The sequence below is a fragment of the Rhodnius prolixus genome, unplaced genomic scaffold, assembly GCF_049639745.1.
Source record: "Rhodnius prolixus isolate KJV_2025 unplaced genomic scaffold, Rpr scaffold_25, whole genome shotgun sequence".
NCBI lineage: Eukaryota > Metazoa > Arthropoda > Insecta > Hemiptera > Reduviidae > Rhodnius > Rhodnius prolixus.
Window position 1 is genome coordinate 177,694 of NW_027411585.1, and position 12,469 is coordinate 190,162.

A 12,469-nucleotide genomic window follows, 5' to 3' on the forward strand; every position below is an offset into this window, starting at 1 on the left:
CGGTAATAGTCACAGAACCAAACACTTCGATGAGCCTGATATCTTTCTTGAGATGGTTTTATCCCATTGAAGACAACAAATTAGAATTCTGTCATTCAAGGAGTGCCCAAGGTCTCGTATTAGTCTTTTTCCAAGGAAGAGAGAGGTTTATGGCATATGGCTAACCAGACGGCTTACAGGTAATAAGCGGTTGATTGAACTTCTTTTGAGTTGATTTTAGGCCAAAACTCGCTCCTTCGGGCTGTCGCTAACTCCGATCAACGGCTCATTTTTTACGGGAAAAGTTTTATGTAAAGAAAAAAAAAATTGTGTTAAACAAAAAAATTAAAAGTAGGTTCCTTCCAAAGATCTTTCGTACCTCCGAAGAAGTGTTGATTGAAGTGATGAGCAAAGTAAGAGGGGCTTTAGGTCCACAAACCTAACAGCTGGATGGATGATTTCGGATACTTTACTGTGAATTTCTTTTTTACTCACCTAATAAAATCGGAGGCCAAGGCCGAGATCGAACCAAGTACCACAATAGATCTGAACTTTGCGATCCGCGTCTCTAAATGCTCGACCACAGTGGCGCCGGTTGAAGTGATCAATGGGCCATAGTTCGAAGGAAAAACACATTATGCTTCATAAAGTAAAGCAGTCAAAGAATGCAAATACTTTGGTTAGTACCAGTAACTGACTTAAACCAAACCATAAACTTAATTAAATACTTGGAATTTACAGTTAGTATGGTTCAGTTTAAGAAGCTCGGGCCGTTCGCACTATTAATGTTTGTTACTAAGATGGGATACCTATAGGGAGCCTAGAACCTTGCTAAACCAGGCAGTGCCCAAAGTAAGGTGTACTGCGACAATGGGCGGAAATAATAAGGAACATCGAGAGTAAGAAACATGTTTCGCGTTCACACACATCCGGTGACCCATTTACGCGGCCGTGGACGAACGGTGCATGTTGCTGAAATTCAGAAATGGCCGCCGGGTTTTTTCAGTAGGAAAAAATAAAGATAATTTGATGCAAGCAGTTGGCATTTCTATGTCATTAGTTAGTTTTATAATGCATAAATAAGGATGTCCCACATTTTCAAACAAATGAAGCCGGTGTATGCATCTAGATGCAGGACAAAAGGTGCAAAAATTGGCAGATGCAGTCGCTACTTGTTCAAGTACGGAGTGCATTTAATGAGGTTGAGCTGCAGATGTCCAAGATGTTGTGCAGCGGGCGTGCATCCCTTCTCCTCAGTGATCAGCCCACTGACCCAATATAGCTCGCCGGAAGCTGATACCACTGCACTTCCAAGACCTACTTAGTGACTCCTATCTGCTACATTCCCTCGGCTTCCCCACTTCTTGGTCGTCTATCTTCTTCAACAGACTGTGAATGTCTTATGGAAATGTGCAACCAACCACAATACCAAACAAACGAAACATTGCACAGCGTTCACATTTGATTTTTGGTCCAGTTGTCTCCAGCTGACCTCACCATGTCAATAAAATGAAAGTGCCACTTTATTAAATCAAATCTCCAGTATTTCAGATTTAAAACAGCTGTACTATTTGTGTACACACGTTGATTTAAAATATTTATCCAGGAAACTTTATTAAACGGGATTTTTAGAGGAGGGGGTCCTCTTGTAATAATATTCTAGTGTTCACAGGTCAGACTTTTCTCTTTGGAACTGACGAATAATAGATATTAGTGAGATGTTGGAGGAGCTGTGACGTCACGCCTGATTCGACATTGCGGTAAGAGGAAGTGATTGGGTTTTCACGGATTTCTCATTATTATTTATAATTGAATCCAGATCAATCATGATCAAGAATCGTCACAATTACATCATTACAATCTCCGTCAAGTCCTCACCGTTTCGGTCATCTACACAACTGAATATAGTGTTGGCGGAATGAAGTGTTTGTCGTCAACTTGAGAACAACAAAAATTAAGTTTTAATAAAATAAATGAAATGCAAAAGTAAAAATTTTTAATTGAATAACTTTTAGTTAATTACAAAAACAGTAGTTGTGTAGAATAATTAAAAAAAATCAGCAAATAGCTCTTCAGTTGTCTAATGTCGGCGGACCAACGGCCACAGTACGTTTTTCAGCCTCTAGTTATTGGAACTGCTATCTGGATAACCGCTTCTTCTGTAACGTTTCGATTACTTCTTTAATGATCTCACACAGCAGTCATCACTTATTTCAAAAATTTATCTCAAAAGAGGTCCACCAACTGAAAATGGAGTTATTTACACAGAATGACTTCATCGCCTTCTCACCTTCTCGACTTCACGCTATGGACCGATGTCGCTCCCTCATTCTCCAAACTGGTCGAACTACGATTCTTCCTCCTGTAATGTTCTTTATCTTTTTGTAAACAAGAAAGGGTGATAATATGTCACAAATACAAGTATGTTATGTTAACATACCTGAGTGTGTTGGTTAGAGTATCGACGACACGTTGTTCATTAGACCTGTAAAGTAAATCTAATAAAGAAATTTAACAATAATACAGGACAACCCAGACAGTGGCACTCCTCATCCGTTATCTTTCTCCTACGAGAGGAAGCATCGTGATCGTGTACATTTTCAAATTGAAGAAGGAAATATTGACAGTTTGTTATGAAGAGGGAGCTATTGACAGTTTGTTATGATGAGAATTTTAGCATTTAATCCTTTATCAGGCAGTCCTTCAGCGGGTGAACGGTTTCTCCCATTGGGAGACTACTCTGCCTTGCCTTAACAACCCCAGGAACAGCTCTACTTTGCCAGTGTCTAGTGAAGCTGGTCCACCCCATTCCGCCAATCAATACTGAATCCTGTTCAATATTAATATTTTAGAAAAGTAAGATAATTTGGCTGACGGGTGCTTCATCAATCAATTGATGACCGTCAACAGATGATATGACCGGGAATGGAACTCGGCCGACTCTCAATACTCTTCCTTGCTGAGTAGACTCTACTAACTATTGGAAAATAAATTATTTGTTTAAATACTGGGGAAGCCATCAATCTTTGATTTTATTATTCGTCTGTTTATGTGAACCTGCCACTTCTTTAAAGATCTTGGCGTTACAATGGATATTTTAGGCCAACCCCAATACCAGGAGGGGGTAACCCCATACTACCAGCTCCCAATTCCCCCAAGTTGATGTATCACATTTTGGTGATTTCCTCAAAATGGATACCCACATTTTCAGTAAAATTCGTATACCAGTGATGCGCGCAATAATTAGGTATTTGAAAAGTTTTCCATAAGAAAACTGATTTGAGAACTGCGCATGTGTACTTTTTGTGATAGCCATTTTATATTTGTTCGCCTATTAATTTCTTATAATCTGAGGCTACATCACACAGGCAACTTGCTAATTTAATTTCACTGTTGGAGCTATATAAGTAAAAGGGTACACGAATATGCGCTGGCTTTCACCCAGGTATTTAAGATTTCCTCAAGTGCAAACTGTTTACAAATATTCACCTGCTACTACAGAAAGCGTTTTGTGCGGAGGATGTGGCCATTGCTGACGTTAAAGTAGCATTCTCAGTTCTGTTTGGTTCCGCAGTCGAAATTCTGCGGGTATTTGCCGCCGTGGCATCGGCAACAGCGGCAGCATGAGATCCTAGTTGGTTGCTTCGCTCCAAGAAGTACCCTCCCGGTGGACAGATCTGTCCCATTTTGCGTACTTTCACCGGGGGTGCTTCTTTATCGTTAGCCAAGTCTTCTACTTTAGGTAGCTTTGAAGCCGCAGAATTTTTATTTCTATAAACGATAAATTAATTTATTAAAACAGATTTACATATATAAAAAGATATACATATGGATGGAATAGGAATTTCCAAATTTCGTTACGCGAAACCGCAAGGGCCCGGGATATAGTTCATAGATTCCACCCCGAGACTAGATTCTCTTTACCTCTCTCTGTTTCATAGAAATGTGTGCAGCATAGTGTGTAAATAAACATGTATGCAAAAGTAAGCACATATGTGTAAGCACATATTTCGGACAACAGGAACAAAGAGTCGAATTTTGGAACCTTCGATAAGGATGCTATGGAGCATTGAAGGAAACGAAATATACTCGCTTACAGACTCAATCAGAGGACCTCGAAACTCGTTTCTCTACGTGAGTACTGTACATAAAAAATTTCATTCTATTGCAATATTCCTCTAACTGGGCACCAAGAGCGGTTAGAGTCGAGGCCTGTAAGCAAAGATAAGTATTGTGGTACTGGCTTTTATTTCCGGTCTAGACCAGGGAATTTATTTAATGGTTAATATAAAAATGATTAGTACAGAATGTTTCCCTCAACAACTCCTAGTTTAGTGGTTGGACGCAAAGCCCGCCCGAAAAATTGCCATTACACTTTCATTTGCAAAAATATGCTTGAGTTAAACTCACCTGGAGGTAAGTTTGCTGCTACCACCTGCAGAGCTCTCATTGCTTATTTGTTGTCCTGAATTACTGTTGGCGGAAGTGGCTGTCGCAAGAGGAGTTGTTGGCGTGATAATCTGTTGGCGGTGGGTGTCAGGCACCAATGTCGACATGTCAACCGGCTGGGACACATTATTTGCCACAGATAGTTGTGGAATTAATATAGTCGGCTCGTTCACTGGCTGCGATACAGAAGCAGCCGGCACTTTAATATGGTGAACTAACGAATTTGCGAATAAGTGCCCATATTGAACATTAGAAGTGGTGGTAGGTGTTTGTTGTGGGACTTGATTTGATGATATGCTAATTGCGGCCACACTGGGTGGTTGCTGCTGTTCTGGTTGAGTCCCAACGGCCGGTGCAGGAGGATGAATCACTAGTGAGATATTATGGGTGACTGGATACACTGGTAGCTGATTAGCGTTTGGTAACACCGGCACTATCTTACTCTGCCTTCTTCCAGCTGGAGTTGTACGAACTCGTGGTTCCTTTCTGATTTGTTGCTGTAAGTGTGCCATTGTTTGCCCAAAACGATGATCTGAAGATGCTTGCGGAATATTTCCACTATTTGTGGCGCTACAAAGATTTATAAGATTTTTAATTTTTTAATTTACAATGAGAAAACAATTAAATGTAATTACAAAATTAAAACCGTATGGATTGCTTGATTGGAGCACTTTTTTATTTTTATAAAGCTAAAGGAAGATATGTGGGGCCTCTTAGATTCAGCTATCTAGAATGGGGCTGCCTTGAATTGTGTTTGGTAGCCTAAAGATGTTCGATTAATGGTTTTGGATGGGCTTCCTGAAATCGGAGAAAAGCAGAATTTTGAAAGGGATTTTGAGGTCATCAGATTACATCCTTACTAGGAAACATTCGCCATTTCCTTAAGGTTTGGATGGAAGGGATTTATTTGCAGAAAATAGGAACATTTGGTTGCATCCCACTATTGTAGTCTTTATGCCCAGATTAGTCTAAAACACAGGAAACAGTGTACAGGTAGACTATAATAGTCTTTTGTTTGTTAAACAGTTAAGATGAGAAAAGTTTATAGCGGCAGTTAGTTTCCCGGTTTTTCTGATTTGCATCCGGTATATTACTAGTGAGCCTTTTGTCAGACTAACGAACCGGATTCTGTCAACCTTTAGAAACAGTTTTCCGGCTAATCTCGGATAGAGAGAATTCTAGCGCTAGATATAAACATGTCGTTGAGGCTATACGGCCGTCTCGGGTTGCTTACTCCTTCAATAGTTTGAGAAATAACTAAATCCTGCAATTATATTTATGAGGATTAAAAAATATTACCAGGAAGGTGGTGTTTGTTCTGCGACGCAATGCTGAGGTAGATGATCACCAAGTGTGGCGCTGAGACCACGTTGCTCCACTTGAAGAGTATGCTGGTTGGATGGTTGTAGCGACAGGTTGGCACGACGTCCTGAGGCACCACACCTTTGCATATCTTGATATCGTTGTTCTCTCTGAACATTGTTCCCCATCACAGTCTGAGGCTGATTGTAGTAAGAATCAACAGCTTGGGCCGGCAGCGTAACACGACCGTTCTTTTGCACCAAAGCATTGTTTTGGAACGTTGGATTGTATGAATACGTCTGTTCTAACCTTTGATAACTTCCACAATGTTGGTGATTTAGTGAATTGGCATACCGCAGTGGCATCATGTTTCTCATCACATTCGGTGTTGGATGATGTGGAACATTGTACCGAGTTGGTGGTCTCACTATTGGACAGCTTCGGATGTGATTATAATCTGAAATGAAATTCTGCGATGTCAGATTGCGTGCGACGGGTAAATTTTCACTGTTCCTCATTACGTTTGATTCCGGGTGCTGAGAACTGTAAAGCTGAGGTTCTTGTGGAAGTCTAAACGAAATATACCGATCATGTCGCTCTTGTGGAACAATGTTGTGCAAAGAGGAAGGGAATGTTCTCATCTGATTGTAAGGTGGTTTAGCTCTGTAATGTTGTTGGTTTAGTGGCATTGAACTGTCCATTAGTTCATTCTGTTCGATACGACGAAAATCGAAATACTGAGGAAAAACTCCACCCAAAGAAGCATTCAGATCGCACCTTTCTTCTGAAACGATGTTCGGCAACATTAAGTTGTTTTCATACCTTGATCTTGTTCTATATGGTAGAAAACTAGCCCTCTCTACATTGTTCGTCAACTCGTTCTGTTCCAAATGGAATGGAGCGTGATTTCGAGCGACCTCTACTAAGTGAATATTGCGATCGTATCTGGGTTCCGAAATACTGTTCCTCCTATGTGGAATATTCTGCTCAAAAATAGCTAAACCAGCGGAAAGCTGAGGAAGTAGCCCTCTACTTTCAATTGTCATCATACCTAATTCTGGACGCTGCGCATCATAGTTCTGTGGCTGAACTCCGTGTAGAAATCTATGATCTGGAATACTGCCCTGCAAGGATGGTTGTATGGCGGCGTTACAGAAACCCATCTGTCTGCAAATTCGATGACTCTCGTAATGTTGATGATTTGGTTCTATTACAGAGCTGATTACTGCGATCGGTTCGCAACAGTTGACAGCATCAAAGAGGAGGGTGGGTGTGACTGTGGAGAGGATGGCTGAACGGATCCGGCTCATCGGCACCATCAAATGCGGCACCATAACCGTAGGGAACATTTGGACGGTGGGAAACGCCTGGCTGGTTATCAGGTGGGTGTTATCACTCTGCACTGTTGGAATGGTGCACAAGTGGTGGTGGTCGTTAGCAGCAATCATTGCAGTTACGGCCTCCTGTTGCAGCAGTTCCGGGTCAGCTTGCTGTATTTGGCTTGTTCCAGGTTCTGGATTCCCTGCAATGGGTCCTGGAACTTGAAAGTACACTTGGCCGTCAGTTGTTGCATTAGTTTCACGGTGCACCACTTTTACATCATCGTCATCATCTCTGCAAGAAAGAACACCGTGAAAGGCGGGCATTAATAAGTTATTTATCTAACACTGCAAGCGCTGCCAATCACAGAGCTTTAAGCGTAAAGGACAAATTTCGTGGGCAAAGTGGGGTGTAAAAAGTCATTAGGAAACAACCATATTAAAAGCGATAGAAAGAGTTTATCGTGTCAAGAACTTTTATTGATATCAACCCGGTGTCAGCGGCCCTCAAACAATGATAGTTTAGTCACTCCAGGGCATAAAAAGGCGTATTAAGCCGACCCAATTAACCCCAACAAAAATGGGAGCAAACAGCTGGCAATCCAGTAATTGTTTCCTATTCTTATGAAGTTGTGGGAGCAAAGATTTCAAGACAGTGCTGCCAAACCAATCATCTTTCTCTAAATGAGAACCAAAAGGTTGTTCTCTATTTGCAGAAATGCGTTAAATTACCAAAGTTGAAAAAGGATTGGCTGGTATTAAACAGTGACAAAATATATTGCAACAGGAGCCATTTGAGTAATACTCATGAAATATTTGCCCAAGATATGGATGTCTTGATAACTTATGAAAATAAGTAAATTTACTTAACATAAAGATAGTAGGAAGGAGGAGTATTTACATGATGATGAGAGGTGAGTAGAAGGATCCTGAAGGGTCTGAAGAGAAAGTGCTGGCGACGGTCTCGTGACCAGAAGGAGTTTCAGCGCTGGCCGGAACAGCTGCCCTGCGAGGCATCATTCGAGCCAATTAGAACAAAATCGTTTCTTATCCAAATGAAGCTGCAGAATATGCACTAAGTAAATATTAATTAGTAATCTCAGCCACTGAGACGGACAATTAAACGAATTATGGGTAATTTAGCGGTACTTACAGGAGTGAAGTGAAGAGGTAACGTGATTACTTGCGGATGTCGCTTCTCGTGGCCTTCCTAATTAATTTGTGCCGACCTCAGACACTTATGGGATATTAAAGATCAATGTGAACGGACTTAACCTGTAATTTGTCTATAAACTTCAAGAAAAGAAGTTAAAGTGAAAAAGCGGAAATCAATTACAAATCTTTTTGAATCAGCTAAAAATATTGCTGATAAGGCGGAAGTGGAGGCCCCTCAAAAAAAAAAGGCATAACTTACCTTCGCCAAACAGGACGCACTGTCACTGCCACTGCTCTGTTAAGACTGACTTTCTTCCCAACAATTCTCCAAACTTGGCATAAATTATAAATAGAATTATTTATTGTAATCATATAAACAACTCTAATCGCACGAAAGTAATTTAATGAAGTTATGGTTGCTAACAAGTGACTGCATACAAGAGTGAATTGTTTATTGCTATCTGACATTGTTTACTGAAAGAGTTTGTTTATAAATTCATATCTTGTTTTAGCGGAAACTAAAATCACAAAGATTTCGAACTGAAATAAATAAAATGCTTTTTTTTATTTAAAGAGAGAGACAGTGAAAAGTTCAGTCTTTATTCACAGTCGATAAAGTCTAGAATGTTTACAATTCAGTCGGAGATGATGTCATCGCAAGTTTAACGGGTAAACTATTACTTGTTTTATTTACTCTTTACCAATTTTCTGTTGGTCGACTAATATTTTATTGAAGATATTTCTTTAAATACTGATTGATCGATTCCTTGAAGGCTAGAAAATTATCAGTGATACTACGACGGAATTCAAAATTGCGGGGAAAAAACAGCTGCAGCTTGATTCCAGAACGGAAACTTACGGTAAAAATTCGATGCCTACAAGATTTGACTCGATCGCAATACTTCTCTTTCGCACTAGTAAGAAAAAGGAAATATTTAATACTTTCACCATTTATTTAAATACCACGAACAAATTAATCATTAAAATATTAAACATTTATATCTGCTATTATCTGGCAATACATGGCTGCCACTTCCGCAACACTATATGTGATGACATGACGTGCAAACTTCACAGCTTTCTGGTCAACAATGCCCAAGTTACAATTAGATTTTTAACGAGATTCCCTAGAGTAGACTGATGCTGAAAAAATCGTGGAAAATGGAAGAGAAACTTCTTTTTATAGAACATTTTAGATGTATCGGTACAATAGCGATACCTTTCAAGTAAAATATGGCCTAAAATAAGAGTCCAGCAAACGTTTTTACTTTTTCTACAATTAAGAGTTAGCATTTGGCGTGAACAAATGATTTAAATTCATTCTAATTTTAGGAGCAGCTTCTTCCTATTTAGGCGGTGTTGCCTTCTTGATTTTAAATCCGAAATGAGCTTACGTTCGCACACCACAATTATCTACCATCTGAAGAAAAATTTGTTCTTTTGAACAAGTTGTTGAACTGTTCGTAGTGAAACAAAAGCAAGACCCCCAAAAGACAAGTAATAGTTATTCCGAAACATGCGAATTGGAGGAAGTATATTATAAGATTCATTTTCATTTGCTTAATTTCTCTTTCTTTTTTTTGTTGATAAATTTTTAAAAACTGGACTTAAATCGAGCGCCTGCTTATGCAAATCTGAGAGATCAACCTGAATTTGGTCTACATTAGTGATTCCAGATCACCACTCAGACGAGTGTAATAAAAAAGATAAGACACGATAAAAGTATCCATAAAGCCAGATAGTCTACAAACTATGTCGTAATAAAAAACATCCATAAACTGCCATGAATTATTTAGAACGAGTTGGTCGGGGCGAAGATTGGTCGTAGCTATGGATGCAGACGGCTGTGATGCTGTAATAGGAAGCAGATCGGCGGACAGGTGTCCAAGCCGCGACACCTGTGTGCCTAGCTGGCCCAAGTCACAGCTGGCTCCCCCACCCATTGTCTAATTGTTCTTTGCATCCGCGATCTGCGTGGCTACAATTCTTTCAGCTTCACCCCAATGGTAAAAGTGTTCTTATGGCTTATCCTTAGGTAATGGTAAATTCTAGGCTCTTTCGGATAAATGAAGAGGACCACTCGATAAAAAGGCCTTATCAGCTAAGATTAGACGTACCCTTAACCTCTGTTACCAACTTCCAGGTCTCTACGTTGGTGTCCTCGACCCCTTGGCTTAACTTACCCAAACTAGTTCTTTTCAACTGCTTACATTTTGGGTAATACATTTAGCCACTACCCACTTTTATGAAAGTTATATCGTTTCGCTTTACTAAAGTAAAAAAGTAAAAACTTAAAAGACCCATGCACCTCATATGTATTTTTAACAATATAATTAGAATACAAAATATAGTCAGAAGTAAAATGAGGATGTTTAAAATGAGAGGAGGTGAAAATAATGACTCTGATTAAAGCAGTTTTTCCAAAAAAAAGTTTATTATAATCAGCACAATATGATCACTTTTACTCACCACTAACAAGAGAAGTAATTTCACTTGGTACTGATAAGGAAAGTAACGGCGATGGAATCGATTCCGACTTGCTGAGATCTCCGGAGTCTGAAAAAGATAGAAAATGATGTTAGTGGCTAAAAGGCGAAAATCGATATTAATCGATACTTTCGAACGGTAGATCGACCGTTCAAACGGAAGTACCACTTTACTGGCGGATTTTTTTCTGATATTTTCTCGAAAATGTCCAAAATTTGGTTTTCATCATTTTGTAATTGTTGCACTTATGATGGAGAAGAACTTTTATTTCGAATATTATTTTCGAGAAATCGATTAAAAACCAAAGTGGACAAATGGCCTTCCCCTAAAGAAGTATTTTATAATAACTTTGATTTTATCCGAGGTATCTTCGCCTGTTTATTGTATCTCTGACCGATTTCGGACTTTCGTCCATCATTAGAGGTAGTTTGGTTTAGAGATTTCAACTTCACTATGGCATTACTCAGCACTATTCTTGCTGAGCTACAAGAAAAAGACATGCACGTGCCCATTATTATTTTATCATACTATTCATTAAATTACTTTAGATCTGGACATTTTACCAAGTGCTTAGCAGTTTGGAAGGCACACCATGAAGCTTGAATTGTATTTCTGTGATGATGACACACGGTTTATGAATTCATACTGATGGTGGACGATGGCCAGAAATCAGTATTGACCAATAAGAAACGACTCTGGTTACAACTATCTTCATATCACACCAACAAGATGGCGGCATTCCTTTTCAGGAAAAGGAAATATTGATCATTGCGGTGAGTTCGCAACAAAACACTTTGCCACTGCTGATGTAAAATTAAACCCTAAAATTAGATAAATTATAAATATCAATTACACAGTTAGAAAGTCTGAAGGAGTTAAGTGGGGCCCAGTATGCGAGTCACATACCTGTATTCCCTTGTGCAGAAGGAACTCCCGTCTATTGACAGCCCTAACATAGTGAGTTGAGCAAGGTCAAGCGATGTCCAAGGTCAGGACAGTGCAGGCTGCAGTCTGTGTCAGTGTGTTTCAGCCATCGTCTACCAGCATCATAAGGGTACATTATTAACTTAGAGAAATTACGTAGTGGCAGAAATGTGGTCTTATTCAAGTGCAAAAATATATTTTCTATAACAGGTGATTGAGGCAGGCAATGGAATAAGATCATTAACTCTTTCCTGCCGAAGTGAGAAACATGAAGCTGCATGGAGCGATGTTGCCTGGGAGAGGAAGGAGCCAGTTGGATCTCATAAGAGGTTTGCTTAACCTCATCTACGCCGCCAACGATTCCATAGTCAGTGTTTCAAGTCTAATTTTCCAATTTGAGTTTTCATCTAATTAAAAGGTTCCGGAGTGACGTCGAACTATCAAACTATCACTTCTCCTTCTAAAGTTCAAAGTAGAGTTGATTGCAAAGTATCATTTTGCATTAATTCTTACTGTTGATAAATCAAGATGATAGTTTGATCATTCGGTGATACTTTAATAACTGCAAAATATGACTTGAAATAATTTGCCTAAATTTGGCGAGGTAAATGAGTTCAAATTAATTTTTAAAAAAACTTGAAAGTTGACGTTTAAAAATCTGAAGGCAATGTTTTATTGTTTACAGAAAAGATTTGGCGAGAAGTAGCGGTGAGAAGGATGCCTGAACCCCACGTCAAGGAAATAGGAGACCTTCCAGAAGGTAAAGGAATGACGTACTCTAATAGGAGAAGAAGATTTGTTATGCTAGTAGGCAATGAATGTTTTTTCTTTATTTTGTGTTTTTACTATGTAAT

The 12,469-nt window shown here is 39.4% G+C and overlaps 1 protein-coding gene across 10 annotated transcripts in view; it reads right to left on the reverse strand.

Annotated features, from left to right (window-relative positions):
- Nucleotides 1-1,958: 1,958 nt before the first annotated feature.
- LOC141448384 (uncharacterized) overlaps nt 1,959-12,469 on the reverse strand; it is a 39,293-nt gene continuing 28,782 nt past the window's right edge. For 3 of the 10 annotated variants that reach the window (XM_074116726.1, XM_074116725.1, XM_074116724.1), the window contains 7 exons: nt 10,674-10,760; nt 5,728-7,344; nt 4,390-4,998; nt 3,469-3,750; nt 2,420-2,464; nt 2,270-2,341; nt 1,959-2,138 (listed from right to left, as the gene is read on the reverse strand). In XM_074116726.1, the coding sequence (XP_073972827.1) occupies nt 2,102-2,138; nt 2,270-2,341; nt 2,420-2,464; nt 3,469-3,750; nt 4,390-4,998; nt 5,728-7,178 (2,496 nt within the window). In that variant the 5' untranslated portion in view covers nt 7,179-7,344; nt 10,674-10,760 and the 3' untranslated portion in view covers nt 1,959-2,101. The other 7 variants (XM_074116721.1, XM_074116722.1, XM_074116723.1 and 4 more) reach the window with 7 other exon arrangements.